This window comes from Penicillium atrosanguineum (genome assembly GCF_028827265.1).
Source record: "Penicillium atrosanguineum strain IBT 20685 chromosome Unknown utg000004l_segment0_segment0, whole genome shotgun sequence".
In the NCBI taxonomy this organism is placed as follows: Eukaryota; Fungi; Ascomycota; class Eurotiomycetes; order Eurotiales; family Aspergillaceae; genus Penicillium; species Penicillium atrosanguineum.
In genome coordinates, this window is record NW_026623136.1 from 294,929 (window position 1) to 320,129 (window position 25,201).

Sequence of the window (25,201 nt, forward strand, 5' to 3'; positions counted from 1 at the left end):
CAATTGAAATGACTCGGAAAATTCGATTCTTCTTGTGAACACCGGTCTGTCGCTACCTTATATATTTACAACCACGTCCACCACTGGCCTAGCTGAGGCAAAACACCATAATCCGGTCGTCTCCCAAAAGTTTATATATTCACAGCCAAGTTGCTGAGCGACTATGATGGCAGTGTGGCACAGGAGGAGATGTCCACCTCGCTGTTGAATCTTCATCGCCAAGTCGCGCAACAGGCTTCATGATTGTCTGGTGTGCCCAAAACCCCCCTTCAAATGTTGTCATCAACTTCGAGTCTTCATCCAGATATCCAGGAAGTGCCTTCTTCCATCCGTTCACAACCGAGACCAGAACCTCTGAGACATACTGATCCGGAGTAGTGTCAGGGAAATCAAGACGCTTTGCAGTGTCTTCAACAACATCGAGCGGGTACAACCCAACTTCCTGGTCCAGCGAAATAGCATCCGCGGCAACAAGGGAGCTAGTGACGTGGTATGAGCCACCCTTTATCGCGCGATCGCGGACCGCCATCATCGCTGCCAACGCGCCAACAATGCCAGTAATCATGTCGGAGACCGGAAGTGGTGGCAACGCACTCTTTCCTTCTTCATATCCTTGGGATCTGCCGATGACATATGAACTGCCGGATGCAGCATCTCCAATCTGCTGCCAGCCAGGGCGCGCATGGAACGGGCCATCCGGTCCATAGGCGTTTTCGTCAACATAAATTATTCCCTTGTTTCTCTTGGCGGCCATTTCCAGAAGATTGACTAGGCCGAGCCCCTTCCTTTTCAACGATTCCATTCGAAATCCCTGGATGAAGATGTCAACATCGGCAAGAAGCTCCTGGAGACGAGCCATGTCTTCCGGCTTGGTGATGTCAAGGTCAATGGTCCGCTTTCCTGCATTCAAGACGAGCTGCAACACCTGCATCATGAGTATACTGTCAGTCATCTGTTGTAATCATATAGTAGACCTACGGGTGCAACTTACATTAAGGTCAACTAGTCTGCTGCAGTTAACCCGAATGACATCGGCTCCGTAAGAGGCCAGCGTAACGCCAATTTGAGGCCCAGCAATAATTCGAACCATCTCCAGGACCTTGATACCAGCAAGAGGCCGACGATCAGATAAATCCTTGGCAAGAGGCACGGAAGGTGTGGGTTTGGCATATGTCTGCTCGGCGAAATTAATCAAGGGGTGGCTGTTCAGTCTCTTTCCCATCTCCGTCTCCCTCCAACCTTCCGGCGAGTAGCAAATACTGCCACACAAGCCATGGCGCACGTTGTGCATCTCAAGTTCGTCCGGACTCCATTGGATGATATGCTCCTGAATATAGTTGTAGTACTGCTGAGGCTTTTCAAACTTCACAGTCGCATCAATTCCCATAGATTCGAGGGTTTTTTTGGCGTCCAATGAGCCGTGCAACTGATACCAGACTTTAGGATCCCTTGTCTGGTAGATCGCCGTGGTCCGGCCCGCGATACCCTGGAAAACGCCACGCTCATAATCTCGGGGAAACAAGGACCCCATTTTCCCCGATCGACCCCAAGCCGAAATATCCAAGCCATCGATATAAGTGGTGAACACAGAGCCAAGCCAAAGTCCAGCGTGGTCAGTGTCTACCGTGACACTGCTCTCAGACACGGCCTTTCCATCACGGAGTTCCAAGATCTCATTGGCAACAAGGCCTGCCATAGCATGAAGGGCCGATGATGTAACAGCAGACTTGATAGGCCCTGGGATCATGGGCTTAGCTTGCCCTTCAAAATGAACAGTATCCCATGCGGCCTTATTCTTGGTGAAACCAGGTGTTTGCGAAGCGAGGAATTCGAATACCCGTTTGGCGTCTTCGGGCACAGGCAGAACTTTATCGTCGATAAACGTGCCTGGGCCGTACACATCTGTGCCGGGAATCGTTTCGTGGAGAACGGACATGGTGGAATTAACGAATTGCGTATACGGGAGCAAGAGCGATGGGAGTTGATCAGATCCTCGCGTTGGAAGTATCTGGGACGAACAAAGATTCCATTCAAGAAGGTGAGGAAGATGAATAAAAAAGAATACACTCACGGTATTGGTCTTCATGCATTTTGAAAATGGCCCAGGTGGATTTGGTACCCGGAGTTGTTTGCTGTTGGCCTCCACGGCCTCAGGGGGCCATGGAGCAGACCCCCGTGGGCCACGGGGAAAACCTCCCGTTTCCCCGCGTCAGCCCACAAACCTCGAAAATGAACATTGTTTACACCTCGGTCTGATACTTAGGACTTCCGAAAAGCCATATCGATCACCCCTCGCAACAAGGATACCATTTTCCGACGATTTATTCTAGAAAGGCAATGTAATATTCCATTGTCTATCTCGAGGAATATCAAGCTCAGCAAAATCTAACTTAGTACCTTTGGATATCCAGTTTCTATTCTACTGTGCTAATTGACGAACATGTTTCTATTTTTTCGTAGCCTTACGATGTCAATCTAAAGTAGTCTAAGTAGCCTCGGCCGAGTTTTCGAGTTGAGAGCCGCGTTAGAGTTCCACGACCCCGCTGAAAAAGAAGTCCGCGGTCCCCGCGCCACGGGATTTCGTAATCCAAGTCTCTTCTGGTGTACAAGAAAACATGGAAATATAACTTAGCTCATGTAAGGCGTTTCAATTTGACCTGTGTATTCTCGGCGGCCCTTTTGGAGATCCTTATTAGAGTCTCCAGCTTCGATACTCATCGTCGGATTTCTCTACACTCATTCATACCGCGTTCAGACTCTTCCATCCAGATGTCACGTCCTTCTGAGGCACGACCTGTACGAGTAGCTAACTGCTCTGGCTACCATGGTATGTATCTATAGCTTACGATCGACAAATCAGGGCTGCTTGTTAAATTTTCATGGCAGGCGACCCAGCGTTCGAAATGTATCGCCAGGCAACACTGGGTGATGTTGACTTCATCACTGGCGATTATCTTGCAGGTACCTTCATTTGATGCTCCATATCTCGATACATCCGGGACTGAAAGCTGATCTACATACATCCAGAGGTCAATCTGGCCAATAACGCACAAGCTTGGAGGAATGGAAAGCATCCGGGTTATGAACCGACCGCCTGGGACGGCCTTCGACAGACGATCGATGTCATTGCGCAAAAGGGCATCCGAGTGGTGATCAACGGGGGTGCTTTGGATCCCAAAGCTCTTGCAATAAAAGTGGAGGCATTGGTCAGTGAACAGTCTCGGATTGATCGACATAAGGTCACAAAGGCAAAAGTTTCACTTACCAAATTTCTGGATTGATTAGGTTTCGGAAAAAAACCTCAAACTTCGCGTTGCCTATCTCTCGGGGGATGACCTCTATCCAGCTCTTGGTCCCAATATGCCCACCACAAAAGAGAAACTACGTCACCTAGACTCCGTAAATACCTCCACAGTTCCAGCTGAGCTCACTTATGCGTTCCTCGACAACGGTGGGGTCCCAGTTCCCATGGTCTCTGCACATGCATATCTCGGAGCTCGAGGAATTGTCGATGGTCTCCGGCAAGGAGCTGACATTATCATCTGTGGCCGAGTGGCCGATGCCAGCCCCGTTATTGCTGCCGCTTGGTTCTGGCATGATTGGTCTGACACAAATTATGATGAGCTTGCGGGATCCTTGATCGCCGGTCACCTCATTGAATGCTCAGCTTACGTGACTGGTGGCAATTTCGCCGGCTTCGATAAGTATGAGCTGGACAATCTTGTTGCACCAGGCTTCCCGATCGCCGAAATCGCGACCAATGGCTCATGTGTGATTGCTAAACATCCCGGGACAGATGGATTCATCAACGTGGATACCATTCGCTGTCAGTTCTTATACGAATTACAGGGAAATACGTACCTCAACAGCGACGTTAGCGCCCATATCGCCGATGTGCGCGTTGAAAAAGTTGGAGAAGATCGGTACGTGAGGTTTGAAGGGAAATAGCTGTCCCTTGAAAGCTTCTCGCATTTGCTTTCTTTCCTAGGATACTCGGGCTGACAGACAAACCATATAGCGTATCTGTATCTGGCATTAGAGGATCACCGCCACCGTCAACCACAAAATGCGCAGTCTTTTATCAAGGAGGATATGAGGCCCAGCTCCTCCTCAATGCGACTGGATATGGTACTGCCAAGAAGTGGGATCTTCTGGAAAGGCAACTCCGTCACTTTATTCCAGTAGAAACTATGAACGATCTCGAAACATTGGAATTCCAAAGGTAAGTAATCGAGCACATCTAAGTTCGTTAAACCAGGCATTGGCATGATGCTAAGACAAATTAGAGTTGGAGTTCCTGCTCAAAACCCATGCTCTCAGTTGGAGAGCACGACCTATCTCCGAGTTTTCATTACTTCTCGGAATGAGAAAACCGTAGCTGTGGTGGCAAAGGCAATGGGAAATATCTCTCTGAAACATTTCTCTGGTATATGCAAGACTCATTACATTTGTTCATATTTTAAAAAGCAAACAAGACTAACAATGGGTTTTCGCCAAAGGTTTCCATGCGTCATTGGATATGCGAACCGCCATTCCACGACCTTTCCTTGCATACTATCCTGCCATGATCAAGCAATCGGATATCAATGAGACAATTAACTTCATTGACGGATTCGATAAGATCCCTTCGTTCGGAACTGGGCACCCACCCCGATACGAAGAACTCGGCATCCGAGATAACTATGACCCCAAGAATCCACAAATGTACACTTGCAACACTAGACAGATGCGCCTGGGGGATATCGCGCTCGGTCGGTCAGGTGACAAGGGAGGGAATCTTAACGTGGGTTTCTTTCCTACGAATCCCGCCCATTGGCCCTGGCTTCAAGGTTACCTGACTAGGGAGCGTATGCGCCAGCTCCTTGGTAAAGACTGGCATGATAGCTTCTTCATTGAGCGTGTTGAGTTTCCTCATATCCATGCAGTGCACTTCGTTGTTTATGGGGTTTTGGGCCGTGGTGTGAGCAGTTCTAGCCGCCTGGATGGGTTTGGAAAAGGCTTCTTGGATTATGTCCGGGATAAATTTGTTGAGGTCCCTGTTGATATTCTCTAGGACACAAATATTATACATTCTTTATGGCCCATAGTAAGAATCAACATTAACAGCCCAAGTGCCAAGAGTTTGAACCCATGATAAGTCTGAAGTACAACTGCACATGTACTACATAAATCAATCAACAGGCGTGATATGTAATTAGAGTCGACCATCAACTGGCTCACTTGGTCGGTAAATGACAAGGTCCATAGAATGTACAATTAATTGCAACTAGTTAATTACGCTAAGTTATACTGGTAGCGCTCGCACAATTTACAACAATACGCAGTGCAGGGTCTTCAAGCATTGATATGATGGGAATTGAAGTGGGATCACTTAGAAATACCTAAAACTGCACCGCCTCATGGGCACGGCCACATGACTCATTTATAAACGGCAAAATGCCCCACCGAAAGGTACCACACCGCCTAACTACTAGAGCCACACCAAACGAGCTTTAAAACTGAAATTCAACCTTCGACAACCTCACCATCAATTCACTTCTCTCTCTTTCTCTGATCCAACAAACAAAATGGTGGTAGATAGACGAAATGTTATCATTCAAGCTATTGTCCTTGAGATCGAAGGACGCGAAGATATCACTCTCGATGTCTCTACTCCAGATTCGCGCAAGAAGCTATCAGAACACCCCGTAAAGATCAAGGAGGGTGCCACCTACCAAATGAAAATTGTCTTCAGAGTGCGATTTGATGTTATTACTGGTTTGAAATATCTGGAGGAAAAAAAGCGTCGGGGTATTCTGATCGAAAAAAGCGACACTTTGATGGTGAGTATTAATGGTATTGTCTAGCTGATATGCAACTGACAAATTCAATAGGGATCCTACGCCCCTGTCTTGGAAGGCCAGCCCGATTTCGAAGTAACATGTGAGTGATGTTCCGTCCCGGTTCCGCTCTTCTGTGGAACTAATATTTGTCAACTAGTTGGCGGTGAAGAAGCTCCGTCTGGTATGGGGGTCTTTGGAAGATATGATGTCACCTCTTCTTTTGCGGACGAGAAAAACAACTATCTTGATGTCCAGTGGGCTTACGAAGTTACAGAAGATTGGTGAAGTAGCATAGTTTGAGCTATGCGCGATGGCGACGATTAGCTTTCCAAGAGATACATTGTTGATAGTTAATAATAACAAAATGGGAATTTTTCTTAAACTTTATTTTTTTGGGAATTGTTCATGATTAAATTTAGGTGCGATTCAGTTGTAGCAAAAATGAATCTACAGAATTAAGAGAGGATAATGGTCAGGAGGGAGTTGAAGAGGGTAAAGTTTCGATATATTGCCAATGACCAGAAATTGGTCAACCTGTCAACAACGAAATGCAAGAAGAACAGAAATATAAGACATCAGGGAATTGTTGGTGGACTTCTACCCAAATACTAATCTGCCGGCATATGGCTTATGTGCAGTCAATAATCTGGTGAGCGTCGCGCAACCGGGGATGAGAAGTATGATTGCGCTACAGATTGCTTGAGAAGAATTACCTACTAAGGTGAAGTAAGCGCACTGATTCTTTTAACTCTCTATGCAGTTGAATACTACTAGGCCAGCTTAGTCTAGCTAAGAAACATATTTTCGGAATATGGGCCAATGCTACTTTTATAGCCTGGATAGCCTACTATTTCATAGCACTTATTCATCACTCTTCCATTTATCACTCTTTCGAACATCTCCGTATTCAGTCATCCCCCCTTGACAGCTACATAGGGTGGATCTTTTCCACTTGTCTCAACATAAGAAGGTTTAGTGAAATTAAAAACTCCTATTTAACTACCCGTATTTGTCCAAGAATGATAGAACAGGCAATTTACCCGAAGCTGTCTAGTCTTGGAAAGTCTACCTAACTTTGATTATTTCTTCGGAATCTCTCTTATTCCTTCCGAAACTAGAAGTGGCCTAATGAGCTTATCCTTGAGAAGGCCTATTGATCGCATCATTAATAGGACTAAAGGCTTTGGTTCAATCTATTGCAGTGGCCATTCTTTCAAGTTCATTCCCCACCTCCACTCCCGGCTAAAGAAACAAACAACAGCGCCACAAGCCTTCGTAGCATCACCTTCCTCCAGGTTCGACAATATTCTCAACAAGAATAAATTTATTCCGAACTATCCCTTAGCCCTGTACACAAGAGTCCTCTAGAGGTTATTATCAAAAATTTCAACAATACCTAAAATTTAGATAATTATTAAGCGCTCAAGTCACGAGACTTAGTATTATAGTAGTAGAACGCATGACATAATGAATACAGTTATGGCCTGAGGTATCACGAATACCTTAGATGTAAGCAACAGTATCTACATGAGGATAGAGAGAGAGGAGGCATCTACCCAATTCATTCCAGCTATCACCGCATTCTTTGATTCATGATGCCGTATTAAGTACATTCCACATAGCCTCAGTCGGTAAACCGTACGGCCTCATTTAGGATTACTGCGTTCCAGATTACCCGTACGGCTCCACGGCCTCAGCAAAAACACTTGCGACCTCCCCCGGGACGACCTCTACTACGTGCTGGATGTGTGTGTGTGTTATCCGTTGGTTGTTGCTGTCCAGTCTGCATTGCCAGACAGCCATCGAGCCATCTCCATTTCAGTATGTAATTTTAACAATACAGTTAGGTAACAGTGACCGTAATTCGGTAATACTGTAGTACCCGTGACCATCCGTCTTCTATGACGTTCAGTAAAATGGAAACGGAAGCTGCAAGTTTACGGTTGCGGTTGGTGCCGCAGTCTACTATAGAGCTATTATCTGATACTCCGCTATGTCTCTTAAATGCGCTTAGTATCTGCCAAAGAGACCACGACAAACAGTAGTTTTTTTAACTCCTTGATCCGCTATGTGCGTATTTGCATATTGGGATTGCACCGAATATATTTAGGCACTTAGCTTCATACAGTGAGTCGAAACTGGTGTCACCACCTATACCAATTCGTTTTTCCTCGAACCCAAATTAAAAAGTCACATTTGTCGGCACTGCGATTTCTCCGACCCATTCCTGCCGTTGAATGATGTATTCGGTCATACAAAAGTTAAGAAACTCCAGCCCGTTGTAAATTACCTGTAATAGGCATTCATTAACAACTCGACGCCCCACCTCTGAGAATCATCACCCTCTGGTACTAACTCTATTGATAATCAATCATAAGTGGCCCCACTAGAGTGGCAGGAGCTTTTTTGGTCCATGGGCCCCATCAAAGTTCTAGTTCATCGCTGAATTTAAAGTACGGCAGTCATATGAGCCCCAACCAATTTAGAACCACGTAAAGACCACGCGTCTCACTTACATCTAAATGGTCAACGACGTGTATGACGCCAAGATGAGATTCAAAATTTCACTCACCCCTTCGTCTCACAGGTTTGGCGGAGGTACGATCATGGTGATGTAAACAAGTAGACATAAGGTTGACGTCAGAAATGCCGAAAATGCCTCGCCCTCTAGTGAGAAATATATATCTCTCTCCTCTATGCGGATTTCAGATAAATGCATCCCGCCGAAACCAATCATCAAAACGAAATTAAACCACTACATTCGTAAATTCACTCGACCAGAAATTTTCGGCGAAATAAAACATGTCTGCCTCAATCACTACAGATATCAGCAACTATGAGGCTCGGGGATACGGCGACCTCGGCCATAAGATGAAAGCCTTAACCTGGCAAGGAAAGAATTCGGTTAAAGTTGGTCAGTCATTCTGCATACCACGGCTTTCTCTTCATTTTGGCTACCTCAAAAAAATCCGATTTCACCTGCTTATACATTCGTTATAGTGGATACGGCTCGCCCGAAGATCATCGATGAAGGCGATGTCATACTAAAGGTGACGGGCAGCACCATCTGTGGGAGTGACTTGCACCTGTTCCACGGCATGTCGTGACTTCCTTACAGCTAATGAAGGGTTTGTGGATCTGCTAATGCAATATCTGTTACCGAATTCTAGAGGCCATTCCAGATCTCCAGAAAGGTGATATCCTCGGCCACGAGTTCTGCGGTGTTATCGCAAGCGTGGGGCCAGTAGTCAAGAAGGTTAAAGTAGGTGACCGCGTTGTGGCATCTTTCCAAATTGCTTGTGGGGACTGTTATTACTGCAAGAAGAAGTTGTCCTCAATGTGTGAGAGGACGAACTCGAACGAGGAGGCCAGTAAGCTATATGGGCGTCGCACAGCCGGTATGTTTCCTCTCTAAATGGCTATGTTGATGTTGGTGGGGCTGTTGAACTAAGGCCCCTATTAGGCATGTTTGGCTACTCCCACTTCACGGGGGGATTTGCCGGTGGGCAAGCGGAATATGTTCGCGTCCCATACGGTGATGTGAACCTTCTTCAGCTGCCTGACGACGTCCCCGATGAAAAAGGTCTTTACCTTTCTGACGTGCTGGGAACATCTTGGAATGCCGTTGTTGATACTGGGATTGAGAAGGGTGACACCGTGGCAATATGGGGAGCTGGCCCAATTGGACAAATGGCAGCTGAATTCAGCTTCTTCAATGGTGCTGACAGAGTCATTCTTATTGATGGCGGCCTTGGAAAATGGCGGCTAGACTTCGTTAAGAAGATTCTACCAAAGCTCGAGACAATTGAGTATACGAACCTTCCAAAGGGCGAGTCTGTCACCTCAACTCTAAAGAGAATGTGCGACGGCCGCGGACCCGATGTGGCAATTGAGTGCGCCGCAGGCGAGTACACCAAAGGATGGGCTCATTACTTTGAAAGATTACTGGGCATGGAAACGGATACACCTGAGCTCCTTAACGAGATGATTACTTCTGTTCGTGGGTTTGGGCGTTGTGGTGTTACGGGCGTATACGCCGGTTATGTAAGTGGCGACTTTACCATGGTAAAACAATTCCACTGATGTGGCTGTACAGTGCAATCACTTCAACATCGGTTCCATGATGGAAACCGGGATCCATCTCGCTGGCAATGGACAAGCTCCTGTGCAAAAATATTGGAATGATCTCTTGAAGTATATACAGCAGGAGAAGATCCACCCCCTACATATGGTCACCCACCGGTACAAGCTCGAGGACATGGAGACGGTCTATGATTTATTTAATAAGCGTAACCCGGGTATGCAGAAGGTCTTCGTCCAGACAAAGTTCTCGGCGCCTCCATCGCCAGGAGCTCCTTCATTAACAGTACTATGAGCCTCACTGATGCCTGGAAATTTCCTAGCAAGTTCAAATGTTTCACATTCGTTTCATATCTGAAGTGGCACCCTAAGGTCGGCGCTCAAACAACAGATTGTGAATATGGTATATATGCCGAAGTCATAGCAGTAAAAATGAAGATGTATTTGAGATTCTGCCCTGAACTCGAAGAGGCGTACCGTACAACCTCACTATTATGTTTCTTCTTGTTCGAAAACTAGCCTCACATGACTCCATCCTTCCACGCATCTAGATATTGAATGAGAATGGCTCGATGGCAGTCTGGCTCTGCAGACTGGGCGGCACCAACAAAGAAAGCACACACAACTACTCCCATGCCCAGTGAAGAGGCGGAGAAAGTGACCTCTGGAGGTTGGGATCGGATTACTCTTAATGCCGTATCTCAAATCAAATAAATTGGTGAAAAGTGCGGTCATATTTGGGTAGTTGCTCTTCGAATCTCTCCCTTCACTCCATGAGAGAATACTTCGTGTCCTCCGAGGCATTTATGGCACCTCAGGCCGCAACAGTGCTACAGTCATGCATTCCACCTGTACAATATCTAGATAGAAAAACTCATCATCTATATATATCTCTTTTTCCTACATCTTACTTCTGAATCGAAATCTCAATGCAAGAACTCCACAAAGAATGCGAATTAAATGAACTTTGCTATACTATACTAATGTAATGAGACAACTAAAATTAATGCGATGACAAAGATGGACTTGTATGTATATAAATACAAGTTTTAGAAATTTGAGTATGAGATTTAACAAGAGATAATAAATTAAAAAATGACTAACTTTTGTTCGGCGGTTCAAGTGATACACCCCTGCCACGTAATCCTCAAGTCTCATGCAGAGACAAATTCAAGTCCTGGCCGATGACCTTTCCGCCTTCCAATCGCACCTGTTCGATAGGTTGAAACACGAAAAAGACACGTAAAATACCAGAATTGTCATGCTTTGATGTCAAATTTCGCCAAGCATGGGCTGTACCTCGTTGAACAAATACATCACCCTTTGTCATTAATTTCTTTTCACCGGAATCAAGGACTAGTTCTGTAGTACCATCCATTACGACACCGTAGTCAAGAGTCGCTGTTCGGTGCATTGGGACCGCTGAGCCCGGAGGTACCTCAACAATAGTGCAAGAGGTGCCATTTGGCGGATTCAAAGGTGATGGATCCGAGAGCTGAGAGTGATAGTGCTTAATATCGAGGTTGGCTTTGGATTCTTGGGTTGCAGATGTTGGAGGGGAAAGCCCCTGCACCGGAAATGTAGTTGTGTTATAGGCAAGTGCATAATCTGAGGTTGTGGGCTTGCCGGGGGGAACCGGGAATCCAGTAAACGATACCTGCTCCCCAACCGCGTCGCTGAAGATAGCTCGGCCGCTTGTGGGATCATGTGTTGTTATGATTCGACGAAGCGGCTCCGGCTGTCTCTGTCCGGCTGACATGATGAGAACAATATCAAAAAAGAAGAGAATGAATTCCTAGAGTATTATTTGTCACTTGATGAATTTATGAGAACTATTGAGAAATCGATCCCAGCAACGCTCAACACTTATATCATGAGCTCTATGAGGCACATGACGGAAATTTTAGATCATCTCAAAGTCATAAACTCAATCACGGATCAATATCTTTTCATGGGTTAAAGGCGTCATTGTGACTTTCAGTTCACCATTGATCGCCTTACCAAAGTCAAAAGACCCGAGGTTCTCCTTTTGAAAGACTTGTTCCTACTGAAAGGACTGACAGCCGCCTTGTCATCTTAAGATCATCGTGGCATCATTCGAACTATTGACTCATGAGCACATCATGGGTGAGAGTGAGTGCTCTTTGAACAGCCTTGGGACTGCATCTGATATAGCATGTTCAACAAAATCGTGTAGACAGCCTTACCGTACTGTGTCATTTGAACATAGGAGCGGCAAAAGAAAAGTAACACCTTATTAGATTCTCGAGGCTCTCTTAGGCCCGAGAGTTTGACTTGTTTGCATTACTTCGTAAAATTCTGGTTCCTTGGTTTGCTAGTATAGTTACAATACATGATTCGTACAATAATCCAAGTAAATTACGGTACTTCTGGCGTATAGGCGGGTCCGAATTGAGAGTCCGCGCCAAAGCTAGTAGAAAGAATGATAATTTGGATAATTCAAGTCACTTCTGTTACGATACAATCTACAACATGAGGCTATCCAGGATCCATTTCGGGACGTGGTAAAGAACACCCCCGTCCTCCGCCCAATGACTTGCAGATAAACTGCATGGAAGCGAGTGCCACCTGGTCCCACAGATGTACAAAAGGGGAATGCATGTAATCAGTTCACTTTCCTTCTGCAAGGATTAGCTTAGTTCTATCCATCATACAATTGGTGTTGTCGTGCCTCATCATCTTGTCCTTTACCTAGTCCAACATTTCCTTAACAAATACTACCTGAGTGAATCTATCCCCTTATTCAACATAAGTAGAAGAAGAAATAAGAAAGAAAGAGATACAACCATGATTTATCCCTCTAAACTGCTTACCCCTCTTTACGCCACCGGATCGATGGAATATCCCTTATCACACCGCCAGTTCTATCACATTTCCTTCACTGATTCTATTCTATTTATTTGATCTAAAGAATGTGACTTTGAACACTTTCTGTCTATAAATACGCGTGAGACCCAATTAAAATTAACAGACCTTTCACTCTTTTCAAATATTCTACTATCCTTCTGCCTTCTTTAGTCCTTTGTGGTCGGGAAGCCTACGGTTCGTGGTGGGGAAGCGAGCAAAAGCGTACCCCGCGACACGATAAAGCTATCGTGGCATCGCCTCCCTCCCGGCTGACAGGTACCGTAAGGGAGCTCGGGATCGGACGACGTAGAAATATTAGCTATAATGATGAATTAAAGTGATCAAACCTGGAATAAACACAATAGGACCCGACATCGATAAAAACCACTATACAGTCCCGTACAGCCAAGCTCTATAGGGGCTAATTAGTCAACTTGGGTCAATTTCTTTCCGCAACCTAGGATTCTGCCACTGGCTTGCCTTTATTGGGGAATAGTCAGCACTCCATTGCTACACGAAAGATGCTGACTGTACGCCGGTCCGCTTTATGATTCGTCAATGACCGCCCTATGGATGCAGAGACGGTATAAATCTATGGCTGACCCACACGGGGACCTTGGGGAGATCCGCCAACCTGGAGAAGTCTCCGCCCTAATTACCAAGAGCCCTAGTTACCTCGTGAAATGTGTTTCACCTGAGACAAACCCCACCGAAGGAGGTATTACAAAAGACGAGAAGGAACACATGATCACGGATCCAACCAAACACGAATGATAGAGAGGTTTGGCGCGAAAGTTGGTTGTGTGTGTCGTTGTGAAACTGGCAGCGTTAGAAGCCGGGGTCGCACAGGTCCGCGGTTTGTAATCCCTTCTACTTCGTTCCTTCGTTTCAAGGCAATAAAGCCATCCATCCATTCATACTGTAACACCTATTATACAACCGCCTCTTCATCTCTTTAGGTCGTATTATGGCTATTAGGGCCGCTTACCAGCGCGATTTATAGTGCCATTGAGGCGTCGTGCAAGCGTGGTACGGGGTAACTGAAAAGATGGTCGCCATAGCAGTAGCTCCTAAAGCTTGAGCGCCAGCGCCGAAGAACTCAATGACCGAGCACTTTCCACCGGAGACTGTCAAAATGCCAGCGAGTTTGCAGGTGATATCCTTTGTCGATGCCCAACCCTGCAGTTGGTCATTTAGATTAACCCCAATAATCTTCGGAGCGACCAGCTCCCAAGGCATCCCAGACATGAAGTCAACAGCATCAGCGCCTCCGACTCCGATACCCAACATACCTAGTCCGCCAGCGTTCGGGGTGTGCGAGTGTTGTTTTGATCTCTTTAGAATACGCCCTAATGAATGCCTCCGAATTTCAAAATTAGGTAAAGGGATCTTATTATGATCTAGCTCAGGAAGCTAAATATTAATCACCCTTCTTTTCCCTAGCACGCGTAAGCTAGGTAACTCAATAAATACTTCTATTGTTACGGTGCAATCTACAACAAGAAACTATCCAACAACCATATCGGGACGCGATAAGGAACCCCCGTACTCCGCCCGAAAACTCACAGATACCTTGCGTGGAAGCGAGCGCCACGTGATCCCACAAGCATACAAAGAGAAGAGATGAGAATAGATGTGTTTGCAATTGATGTTCCTTCTCCAAGGATTAGTTCAGTTCTATCCAGTGATAACGTTGATGTTCTATTCCTCACCATCTTGTCTCTTACCTAGTCTACCCAGTCCTTAACAGTGCCGGTCCTTGCCGAGGTCTAATCCCGAGGTTATACAGAAAGAAAATTGTTTTGTACGTGTTTTATCAGGAAAATCGTTCTCAGAGGAAATAATATATCGCGTATGGAGCACCTTATAGAATTGGACGTATAAATAGCATAAACATAAGGAATAACACTTTTCTGGCATTCGTGGGATTTTTATGCCGTCAAGGTGTCTTCGACAGTAGGAACCTTCTGATAGACCAACTCCTATGGCAGCTAGAGCGTCTACTTAGTCCTACTGAGATTCTAGAAGCGAGGGAGTATGTATTGCTGAGTAAGATGTATTACTAAGTAAGAGTACGAGAGTGTAGAAGTATGCCCTACAGGCGGTGCCTTCGGCAGAGAAAGTAGAATAACGTAATCGTACGTGTCGTCTATAATAGGTCTTAAAAACAGGTAGATTCGTCAAATGACTAGAATATTGAACAAATAAAAGACGGTGTACCCTAAAACCCTATATAACCCATTGGGACTAAACTATCTCCACGGCGACAGTCTCCCTTAGGGATACCAGGCCCTTTTATCATATTAGAATTCGAGTTTAGAACCGTATAAATTATATGCTTTTCATTATTATTGCAGAAATCAAATATCAAATATCGCAAAACGTGGGCGAATTTGCCTTATCCCAGAATAGAAATACTGCTCAATTTGCCCGAAGCAGGTTCAGTGCTCAGTGCTCAGTGCTGTCTTTGCTTGGTACCAACTTTCTGGTGAATCCATTTGCTGTCATGCCCATCAAGTAGGTCCTTTGCAACAAGATCGGCGTTATCCTCGAGCAATGTTGCATACCCGGAAGCTTGGCTCAATATGTTAAGGTAGACGCCAATTAGCGGAATGCGCAGGAATTTCAGGGACCAATCGGGCGGGACACTAGCACTAGCCACAAGGTTGTCGGCAGAAGCCTCGGCGGGAAAGGGGTAAGTGGTTTCGCTCAGGGGGTTCATATAGTTAGGGCAGAGGATGGACCAAGCTATCGCTGACGGAGGTAAGGATCGGAGCCTATTCCACGTGAAACGATGTGTCGGAAAGATCCAAACACTGTTCAAAATCGCCAAATTAAGTCAGTCATTCGATATTCCAGAGTAAAATCGGAATAAGGATACGATATGAAATAGAATCTCGATACGTACTAGTCCATAATCATGCACTTTTTGGTGGGAATATCCAGAATGCTTTGCCCTCCGAGATACCATACGCGCAGGGGGCTTCCCCGCTCTTGACCCGCTTCCAGCGCAGCGGTGGTTACAGCTTCCACGATATCAGGCAAATCGCTTTTGCCCCAGGGCGCCATCGCAGCCAGCCCCGCAGTATTGACAATTGCATCACATCGGTTTTGGGTTACTGCCGCTTTGATGTCGGCCGCTTTTTTGGCATCACCTATGCTAATACCTGCGAGCTTGTCTTGGACACCGGGAGCTAGTTTCGAAGGGTCGCGTACGAACGCGAAAACCGTATGTTCTCTCTGAATAAGAGCAGATAGAAGGCGCGATCCAACATTGCCGGTACCGCCTAATAGAAGAACCCTCATGATGAGATTGATATCTGAGTAGAACCAAAGGAGAGGGTATAGGGCTTAATATATGCTGGAAGTGAAATTGAGAAGAGAATAGATCAATGACGAAGGAGATCAATTTAAAGTTGATGCAATAGGCCTTCCATCTAGTTAATAAACCCAATTTCGTGAGACAAAAGCGGAAACCCCTAACCCCTATCACCGACATCCGAGCTTTTTTGAAAGTATATTTGGTTAAGTCCTAGAGTCGCGACGCTATTTCGACCCCCCATAGCATAGATCGGAGGAATACAACAGTAGGTTTCTCCGAGCTGCCCACCCATGACCAATCCTCGGCCCGTTTTGACACGGACTTACGGAGACAGAGCTGGCCGGACCCCGAAAAGTTGGCTGGGTCCCAGGATTAGTCAGAATTTTCGGAGTCCCAGCCAGCTGGAACCCGGGGGAGACTTCATTTATGTCCGAAGGCTCAGCTATAGCAAAATCTTCTTGACCAAGACTGGAGAGCTATCTAGTATACTTAGGTCTATCTCAATTAGAAGGTGAGCGTGGTGCTTTCATCACCACTTTATGACCAATATTCTGGCAATTTCTTTTGGGACGGGCTAAATCGACACCCCCCCCCCCCCACACTTTTATTCAGGCAACAATTTATTCTGCCGTAATTCATTTTATGCTTGTAATTGTTGGTGTTCATGATACATTCGACCAAGCCTCATGCGTTCATGGGCCCATCAACCACATAAAGAGTCCCTCTCGGCAACTGCTATTCAAGACGTAGCAATGTCAGGGCTTAGTTGGATCAGAATTTCTTCCCCCTCCACTCTGGAATTGAACCACTCTTTGATACGGATCCCACTATGACCAACTACTCTAGATCCGCGAAGCAGATCAGCTTGGACAACTCTCAAAATCGCACTTGTGACTTCCAAAGTTCCCAGGTTCTGTGCAATGCAGGCTCTGGTGCCTTTCCCAAACGAAAAGAAATGGTTAAGCATCTCATTTGTAGGTTTCAACCACCGTTCAGGCATGAAACTCAGTGGTTCTGGGAAGACAGTCCTGTCTTGATGAAGCTGGAACGAGGCAACCCCCACGCTTGTCCCAGCAGGAAAGCTGTATTGATGATAGTTCCATCCTCCAGCGGGTACTGTGCGTGGTAGTCGAATTGGGTTCGCCCACGACAAACGAAGTCCTTCTCGGACAGTTCCGCGTAGGTAGCTGCAGAGAGCCGGATCTTCGCCCTTGTTGGTTGCGTTTTGGACTTCCTCTTGTAGACGATTATAGCTATATATCTGCATTGAGTATATAATCGTGCTGTAGATAAAAGAGGCAGACCTACACTTCGGGGTATTTCGCAAGATACCACATGGTTGTAGCAGTGTTCATACTGGTTGAGTCTGTCCCAGCAAAACAGACGTCCTTCACTTCAATTTGTGACTGAATGGCCGATTGCTTTTCCAACAAGCGGCTCTGATAACTTCCACTTTTCGGCCTTGCGACCTTGACAAGCTGGCCGGTATAGCTGTCCATTAGCTTGAAAGCATTCTCTGTGACTTCGGTTGACATGAGTCGCTCAGCGATCCTCACCACAAGATCTCCAATTATCCCGGGAATTAGGTTGAAGAATGCGCCGACGCCGACGTACGCGTCCACAAATGGGGAGACCGACATTACCCGCGAGTCTTCCCCGAGAGCCCCGTAACGTTGCTGGAAGAGATACGCGCTTACCGCGTCAATCGCCATGCAACGCGACACGTTGAGGACATTGACAGGCTTTCCCTTTGTAGCTTCTCGCCGCAACCGGGCTACGAAGTCATCGAAAACCCCCGACAAGACGTGGTCCGACTGCCGAAGTGACGCGGTTGAAAAGAGTGGTGCGACGGACTTAGCCCTATCCGCTCGTTCGGGGAGTGTCAGTGTTGAGAAAATCGTGGCGTGGCCGTCAATGTCGAACTTTGAGTATACTGGAGATTTCGCGAAGCCGCCGCGAGCTAGATAAATCGGCTCGATGGCATCCCCATGGGCAATGTCGACATCGTTAGGCGCGACGCGTAGTACAGGGCCGTATTTGCGGTGTAAGTCAAACACAACCGTGCACTCATCGCCGATATATGTGTGGTACGCTAACCACAGTGACGTACAGGCTGCGATCTTGGGGCCAGGAACGCGGGCTAACGGATGGAAAAATATATTATAGATCCATTTGCAGGCCAAAATAATAAATAATACGCTAGGTAATAACCAGGGCGCGGATATCATTCCTAGGGTTGTGGATAATGCCATGATGCAATAACAAACTTTCGATTGGCGGCTTGAAGGAGCCGATGTGTGTCACATATTTAATGTCAAGAGCCAGCGAGATCCTCCCTAGGAACAGGGTAATCATGCTTATCGTCGCGCGTCGGGTGGGCCGATAATCAGGTAAGCCCCTCGGTAGCTCCGATGAGCAATCCTTCGCTCTGGTTGGGCGATCGATACCTTATCTACCGCGCGAGATGACAGGGATCATGATAGTAACCCACACCCAACCTTTATCATATATATTCCCAATGTAAGAAGAATGGCCTGTACAATAGCTATCAAGTGTTACTTTCCACTTTGTCGACAATCAACATGGCGACTAAAGAGGTATTCGATGCCTCGACAGAGGAGGACCTTGCCCTAGAGAACCTAGGGTATCAGCAAGGTGGGCAAGTGAGGTAGTTATTGTTGAGATTGGAAAACTGATTCGGAGGTAGAATTCAAACGTTCGTTCAGCTTATTGGACATGGTGGGATTCAGTTTCAGCATCGTGACCTGGTAAGAACTGCCGCTGGAGTGAAAAAACGAATCGGTGTCATGCGCTAAACTATCTAGTTGGACTGCCTTGAGTGGCGTTTTTATTATCGGAGTAGAGGCAGGCGGCCCCCCTGTCATGATTTTTGGCTGGATCGGTGTCTGCGTGTTCACTATATTAATTGCGCTGGCTATGGCTGAGATGTGCTCGCGTTGGCCAGTAGCCGGAGGGCAGTACTCGTGGGTGGCCATGTTGGCACCGCCACGAGTGTCTCGACAACTATCATACATCACTGGATGGTTCATGTTGATCGGTGAGTACAAAAATAATCTACATGCCTGCCTAGTCTTCATAACTAAATGGCTTGATAGGTATATTGGCAATGGGCTCGGTGAACAACTCATTTGGATCCAATTATATTCTAGGCCAAGCCAATCTTGTCTTCCCAGATTATACAATCGAGCGATGGCATACCGTCTTGGTGGCCTGGGCCGTGGCAGCTTTTGCTACGGCCGTCAATATCTTCTCTCCTCACGCCTTACACCGTCTGTCACGCTTGATTTTGATGTGGAACATTGTTTCCTTTTTCATTGTCATTATCACTCTACTAGCAACAAACGACAATAAACAGGACGCCAGTTTTGTTTTTCAGGATTTCCAGAATATGACTGGCTTCGGCGCTAGCATGGCTACTATTATTGGAATCCTGCAGAGCTTCTTCGGGATGTGTTGCTATGATGCTCCCAGCCACATGACGGAAGAGATGACCCATCCTAGTCGAGATGCTCCAAAGGCAATACTTTTGGCGGTTGCCATGGGTGCTGTTACCGGTTTTTTTTTTCTTCTCACTTTATGCTTCTGCATGGGCGATATTGAAGCAACGGCGAACTCAACCACTGGTGTTCCCGTTATCCAGATTTTCTATGATTCCACTCAGAGCAAAGTAGGAACCTGTATCCTGGCGAGTATGATAACAGTCATTATCATCGTCGCATCAGTGAGTCTTGTGGCAGAGGGCTCGCGATCTGTGTATGCTTTTGCCCGCGACCATGGCCTGCCATTTTCGCGTCTGTTTTCAAAAGTTGAGCCTAAGCGTCAAATACCGATCTACGCTATACTCTTGACCTTGGTAGTGCAGTTGGCCCTGAATGCAATTTACTTCGGCACGGTCACTGGATTTGACACGGTAGTTTCCATTGCCACAACCGGCTTCTGTGAGTCAACCATTTCTCTCCAATATAATCAATTTCAAAATCTAACACGAATCTAAACTAGATGCGTCCTACGGCCTGGCTCTTTTTGCCCGACTACTCGGATATTTCTTCGGTCATCACACGGCGACTTTTACGGGAGCCTACTCACTGTCTCTGCCTCTCTCACTCGCCTGCAATGCGATTGGTCTCCTATTTTTGCTGTTTGCATCAATTACTTTCAACTTCCCCTCTGAGGCTCCAGTAACCTCGGACTCGATGAATTATACCAGTGCAGCCATTGGACTGGTGACTCTACTTAGCACTATCACCTGGTTTACCACTGCATCAAAGCGCTTTGCTGGGCCCTCAAGTGTCAGAGGTCTGGCTGTTGATGGATTGGAAAGCTCATCGATGTCTCAGCCTTTCAATGCTAATAATTCAGATTCAAAGGGTGCCTAAGTATGTAACATGTCTAATTAGCAAAGCAAAATGCGAACGTTGAATTGGGAGATTGCTCCGTAGGATTCATTATGGATAAGTACGAAAAGAAGGTAATCTGCCAAAAATCTGTCTCTAATCTTAGAACGCCTACCAACATTGTTCTCTGCCTTATACAACTAAGAACATAAAAGCGACACCTGCACCATTTTAGGCGGAATAGAAACCATGGAAGCATGTGCAAAGTTTACATACTGCTGCATCCATTTACAGCCATTCTTTCCCTGGTCTACTGCACAAGTCCAAGACTCGCTAAATGAAACTCGCGTACAACTTAACTGAACTTATGGCTTCGATTCCGTAAATAGCAGTTGACCCGTGTGATGTATAGCGGAAGATAAATGACTATAGACTGTGGAGAGCCTGTGACCCATGATTGAATCTGTGAAGGGAACTTTTAGTGATGAGGACCTTTTAAATTCATATAGGTGCACTTTACGAGTCAAAAATAAGGAATAATACCTTTTTGTTCCACCGTGCTAATCACGACGGTCTTAAATGGAGTCGTGTTATCTAAAATTAATGATAACTCGGAAAAAAGGATTAAAAGATATGATGAAGAGTTCTGCGAGATAGAAACAAGATCAATGGATCAGAAGGATCAAGGAGATAGGGCACAGGTCAATTAATGACATGAAAGCGAGGGAAAAAGGCCGTTGAACGCTTACGTAACTGAACCCCTGGCTGGGCCAACTCTCAGATTGCAAATAAATGAATCAACTTAGGGTGTGGGAAGAATAATTAATAATGTTGATCTTTGTGAACTCAATGGCAAAAAAGGAAGTTCGAGTTCGTATAGGTATTGAGGTAGTCAATTGGCTGCTCAGACCCACAATTAGTACTAGAACAGGTAGCTAGAATTGTATCAGAGACGCCTCCCGAAACAATCCCGCTGACGCTTGCTTTATGATGCCCATAAGAACTTAAAATGGGTGATTACTTAGTGGGCTAAGGGTCAGTAAACCTTGAATCTTGGTTATACTTGTTGTCGAAAAAGTCTATATTCTTTCCACGAAAACTCCTCAGCGCGTTTGGCTTTTTAGCGCCTGAGTAGGATTATCCACAGATAGGTAGCTACGTCTTAATACAAGTTTCCGCTGGCCATCTTGTAAGTTTAATTTTTGCGTGCCTGTTACCGCCTCCAGTGATTACGATAACCCATCGTATTCTCCCCGGTTTTCCTAACTGACAGCAGATTGAAAAGCAAGAGAAAGTCCAGAGGATATGGATTAAGTACGGCTGATCGGTCGAGAAACCATGTTCTCTACGCCCTTCCATCGTAGATATATATAACTATGTTGGACAGCGAGAATAGAAACAAATGACTTGATGGCCGAGGGAATTAGAGGTAGTAGACGTGGCGTGCAACGCTCAATATTTTAGACTACATACCCCGGCCCATGAGAGATGCAAGCCCAAGAACGTATCTAACAGAATTGTCACGTTAGCCCTAATTACATTCCTGCTCGTGTGTCGGTAAACGTTCAGTTAGAACTCAAATTTACAGTCCATGATTTCTGTGGGCCCTTGAATCATGCACTTGGGCTATAGGACATTTCTTTGTTAATGTACCTGCTTATATATTTCAAAGGGAATGTGGACAACCATGTCCAATGGAGCCGGTGGATCTCACAGCCTCCAGGGATAGACTTGTGAAAGCATCTGCACAAACGAGGACCGGCAGTCGCCGTGTCCACATACCCCTGCATAGCGCAGTGCAGATCATCTCCCAGAGTGGCACATCACTCTATCCCTGTATTCCATCAACGAAAAGAATCTGTCAAAAGTTGTTTGTTTGTCATAGGCTACTAAGATAGGACATTGTAGGAGCATATTGGCGGGGAGGAGAGGAACATGGGAAGTGCATAGTCCCAGAAGAAAACCCTGTCTATCATGCTTAATATGTACTAGGCTCAGGCAAAAAGTTTAGAAAGCTGCGATACAGTACATACGATTATGCAATGACGAAATCTGTTACACAAATGTCCAAGAGTGGGGTGGCTTCTACCATCTCCCAGCGTGGGTTAGAGGCGGGGTTGGGAATACCTGCGAGGGCCTCGATTTCAGCTAAACAGATGCTTTCTGGACAAAATGCCCCATTTCAACATCAAACTAGACGGCTTCCGTTTCCATCACTCGCGCTGATCTTTTTGCGCGTCATGTCACCATCCTCATTTGATGCGATCCATCATGATCCGACAAGGACGATGGACGCGGACAAATTGCCTGTTCCCGATCATGAAATTTCAGTAATCGAAGCCGGTGTCGCAAAAGAGGTGTCTGAACCACAGAACCTATTGCAACGCTGGGTCGTTTATTTGGAGCAGAAGTTCGGTATGGAAGCACGAGGAATCGACCGTGTCCCAGAAGAGCTGCGTGGCACTAAAACCTCATTGATGGACTACTGCCAAATGGCTTTAGTCTGGTTCTCGTCGAATTGCACAGCAGCCTCGATCGCGATAGGCCTGTTAGGCCCGAAAGTATTTGGGATCGGCCTGAGCGATGGCCTGGTGTTGTCAGTCTTTGCCACTATGCTGGCGGCCCTAGCTGTTGGTTATATCTCCACGTTCGGGCCGGCCAGCGGAAACCGAACGATGGTAAACACCGTGTGCTGATCGGGTAATTTGAGATTCATTAACATAGTAGTAGGTCATAATTCGCTATACGATGGGCTGGTGGCCCTCTCGCATCTGCGTTCTTCTCAATCTCGTCATTATGCTTGGGTGGGGCCTCGTAGACGTGCTCATCACAGGACAGATCTTGACAGCGATAGATGGAGGTGGAATGACCGTGATTGTCGGGGTTGTCGTCGCTTCTCTCGTCTCACTGCTGGTCGTTGTATTTGGTATTGGGGTCTTTCATACCTTCGAACGGTATGCATGGGTGCCGCAGCTCATGGTGATGTTCATCCTCATCGGACTCGCCGGTCCATTATTCAAAACCGACGCAATGACAACAGGTTCATCAAACGAGGTCAAGAATGCGGATCGAATGAGTTTCTTTTTTTGGTCTTCTCTGGGTCGCTCACCTGGGCCCCGGCCGGCGCCGATTTTTACGTCTATTTCTCGCCAAACGCCACCCGGTGGAAGGTTTGTCTCTCAGCCACACTTGGCCTTGGAATCTCAACTGCATTCACCACCATGCTAGGCGTCGGCATCGGTACCGGAACAGCGTCGAACCCGAACTGGGCGAATGCATATGACCAGAGCACTGGCGCCCTGTTAGTCGAAATATTCCGCCCACTTGATCGCTTCGGCAGCTTTTGCAGCGTGATACTGGCCCTAGGACTTATCGCGAATAATGTCGCCGGAACTTATTCGGCCGCACTCAGCTTTCAGCTCCTGGGGCGATGGTTTGCGCAGATCCCTCGTCTGATCTGGACAGTCGTTGGCGTCATGATTTACACAGTGCTGGCCTGCGTCGGGCGTAACAGCTTCTATGATGTGTTTGAAAACTTCCTGGCGTTGATGGGATACTGGGTCGCTATTTGGATTACGCTTACGCTCGAGGAAGAATTTATCTTCCGCCGCAAGGCTGGATATGACTGGACAGCATGGAATAGTCCCAAGCTTCTGCCAATCGGTCTCGCAGCGCTGGCTGCATTTCTTGTCGGGTGGGCTGGCGCAATTCTGGGAATGAACCAGACTTATTTTACTGGACCTATCGGCAACCTCGTGGGAGGTGGAATCGACTTTGGCATCCCGCTAGGTGCGAGCTGGAGTGGAATAGTGTTTCCATGCCTGAGATGGTTAGAGCTGAAGTATGTCGGCCGTTAGTGGTGTAGCCTAGTTTCAAGGTTATGTTATCGCTCAATTTTATGTCTTTCCTGATTTATCAAAACGTTACGTCGCGAGATATATGATCGTAACGAGCAGTTTTACTTCTTCGACTTATAAACCCACATTCCTCATATGATTACAATCAATTTCTTACTAGCGTACGTACAAGGTCATAGTTTAAGATCATACCGGTGGTGAAACCTCTGCTCCAATTGACTGGGAGGCTTTTCCGGAACATGCGAGCCGTTGAAAAGGAATTCACCCTGTTTTTTGAATAAGTGGGATGGATGCGACACTTGAACTACGTAGCTAGGATTTCTTCCGTCAGGGTTCGATTTTCATGGCGGAGCTCCCGATATGGGCAGGTGCCGTACGTTTCCGACCGGGATGATCAGCTCTTGGCGTTCGCATCGTATCTGACACGGATGTGTGGGCCAACGGTCCAAAATTGAGACGTTTCACATCGCTCAAAAACTGGTATTAGAATAACAAGGGCCTGCAACCGAGGAGTCTCAAGTAAACCCCAGAAAAACTCTCAAGCATTGGTTGCAAACCGAGGTAGCTTTCGCAGCGACCGGTCCACATAGACTTTATTACCCTGGATAGACTTCACGAAATGCAGATCTCAACCTATATTGGCCCTCACCCAACTCGAGGTGCCTGTGCAGATCCACTCTGACGTGACTCTGGCAATAGACTCGATAATCGGTCCGCAATAAAACGTGTCGGACCCCTGAATGGCCAATAATACCAGTTACACATTCAACGTCCGGTCTCCAACTTGAATAACCCAATAATGGCTCTAGGTTTCGTATGGATCAGCCTCTTAGCTGCTTTTACAAAATCACCCCTGAGCCCTCGACTTTCTATGATCTAGAAATTTCATTTCCACAC

The 25,201-nt window shown here is 46.4% G+C and overlaps 11 protein-coding genes across 11 annotated transcripts; 5 read left to right on the forward strand and 6 right to left on the reverse strand.

Moving 5' to 3' along the window:
* Positions 1 to 139: 139 nt before the first annotated feature.
* Positions 140 to 1,936, reverse strand: N7443_005416 (uncharacterized protein; the record flags this gene model as incomplete). Its single annotated transcript, XM_056885472.1, has 2 exons — positions 140 to 925; positions 992 to 1,936. 2 exons carry the CDS (start codon positions 1,934 to 1,936, stop codon positions 140 to 142), a joined length of 1,731 nt encoding a protein of 576 aa, XP_056740920.1.
* An 833-nt stretch (positions 1,937 to 2,769) lies between these two features.
* N7443_005417 (acyclic terpene utilization AtuA family protein) lies at positions 2,770 to 5,053 on the forward strand (the record flags this gene model as incomplete). The annotated part of the gene is made up of 7 exons (XM_056885473.1): positions 2,770 to 2,827; positions 2,887 to 2,961; positions 3,028 to 3,206; positions 3,286 to 3,923; positions 4,019 to 4,222; positions 4,287 to 4,426; positions 4,500 to 5,053. The coding sequence occupies 7 exons, from the start codon at positions 2,770 to 2,772 to the stop codon at positions 5,051 to 5,053; spliced, it is 1,848 nt and encodes a 615-aa protein (XP_056740921.1).
* Positions 5,054 to 5,567: 514 nt separating this feature from the next.
* N7443_005418 (D-amino-acid oxidase) lies at positions 5,568 to 6,107 on the forward strand (the record flags this gene model as incomplete). The annotated part of the gene is made up of 3 exons (XM_056885474.1): positions 5,568 to 5,822; positions 5,874 to 5,922; positions 5,980 to 6,107. 3 exons carry the CDS (start codon positions 5,568 to 5,570, stop codon positions 6,105 to 6,107), a joined length of 432 nt encoding a protein of 143 aa, XP_056740922.1.
* A 2,517-nt stretch (positions 6,108 to 8,624) lies between these two features.
* On the forward strand, positions 8,625 to 10,197 carry N7443_005419 (zinc-dependent alcohol dehydrogenase; the record flags this gene model as incomplete). The annotated part of the gene is made up of 5 exons (XM_056885475.1): positions 8,625 to 8,736; positions 8,823 to 8,918; positions 8,993 to 9,220; positions 9,286 to 9,866; positions 9,919 to 10,197. The coding sequence occupies 5 exons, from the start codon at positions 8,625 to 8,627 to the stop codon at positions 10,195 to 10,197; spliced, it is 1,296 nt and encodes a 431-aa protein (XP_056740923.1).
* An 852-nt stretch (positions 10,198 to 11,049) lies between these two features.
* N7443_005420 (cupin domain-containing protein) lies at positions 11,050 to 11,661 on the reverse strand (the record flags this gene model as incomplete). Its single annotated transcript, XM_056885476.1, has 1 exon — positions 11,050 to 11,661. The coding sequence occupies one exon, from the start codon at positions 11,659 to 11,661 to the stop codon at positions 11,050 to 11,052; it is 612 nt and encodes a 203-aa protein (XP_056740924.1).
* A 2,093-nt stretch (positions 11,662 to 13,754) lies between these two features.
* On the reverse strand, positions 13,755 to 14,060 carry N7443_005421 (uncharacterized protein; the record flags this gene model as incomplete). The annotated part of the gene is made up of 1 exon (XM_056885477.1): positions 13,755 to 14,060. The coding sequence occupies one exon, from the start codon at positions 14,058 to 14,060 to the stop codon at positions 13,755 to 13,757; it is 306 nt and encodes a 101-aa protein (XP_056740925.1).
* Positions 14,061 to 15,225: 1,165 nt separating this feature from the next.
* N7443_005422 (uncharacterized protein) lies at positions 15,226 to 15,492 on the reverse strand (the record flags this gene model as incomplete). Its single annotated transcript, XM_056885478.1, has 1 exon — positions 15,226 to 15,492. The coding sequence occupies one exon, from the start codon at positions 15,490 to 15,492 to the stop codon at positions 15,226 to 15,228; it is 267 nt and encodes an 88-aa protein (XP_056740926.1).
* Positions 15,493 to 15,677: 185 nt separating this feature from the next.
* On the reverse strand, positions 15,678 to 16,076 carry N7443_005423 (uncharacterized protein; the record flags this gene model as incomplete). The annotated part of the gene is made up of 1 exon (XM_056885479.1): positions 15,678 to 16,076. One exon carries the CDS (start codon positions 16,074 to 16,076, stop codon positions 15,678 to 15,680), a length of 399 nt encoding a protein of 132 aa, XP_056740927.1.
* Positions 16,077 to 16,831: 755 nt separating this feature from the next.
* Positions 16,832 to 18,344, reverse strand: N7443_005424 (cytochrome P450; the record flags this gene model as incomplete). The annotated part of the gene is made up of 2 exons (XM_056885480.1): positions 16,832 to 17,345; positions 17,401 to 18,344. 2 exons carry the CDS (start codon positions 18,342 to 18,344, stop codon positions 16,832 to 16,834), a joined length of 1,458 nt encoding a protein of 485 aa, XP_056740928.1.
* A 330-nt stretch (positions 18,345 to 18,674) lies between these two features.
* Positions 18,675 to 20,489, forward strand: N7443_005425 (uncharacterized protein; the record flags this gene model as incomplete). Its single annotated transcript, XM_056885481.1, has 5 exons — positions 18,675 to 18,747; positions 18,800 to 18,860; positions 18,918 to 19,150; positions 19,209 to 20,051; positions 20,113 to 20,489. The coding sequence occupies 5 exons, from the start codon at positions 18,675 to 18,677 to the stop codon at positions 20,487 to 20,489; spliced, it is 1,587 nt and encodes a 528-aa protein (XP_056740929.1).
* Positions 20,490 to 22,687: 2,198 nt separating this feature from the next.
* Positions 22,688 to 24,304, forward strand: N7443_005426 (purine-cytosine permease family protein; the record flags this gene model as incomplete). The annotated part of the gene is made up of 3 exons (XM_056885482.1): positions 22,688 to 23,125; positions 23,178 to 23,487; positions 23,508 to 24,304. The coding sequence occupies 3 exons, from the start codon at positions 22,688 to 22,690 to the stop codon at positions 24,302 to 24,304; spliced, it is 1,545 nt and encodes a 514-aa protein (XP_056740930.1).
* Positions 24,305 to 25,201: the final 897 nt, after the last annotated feature.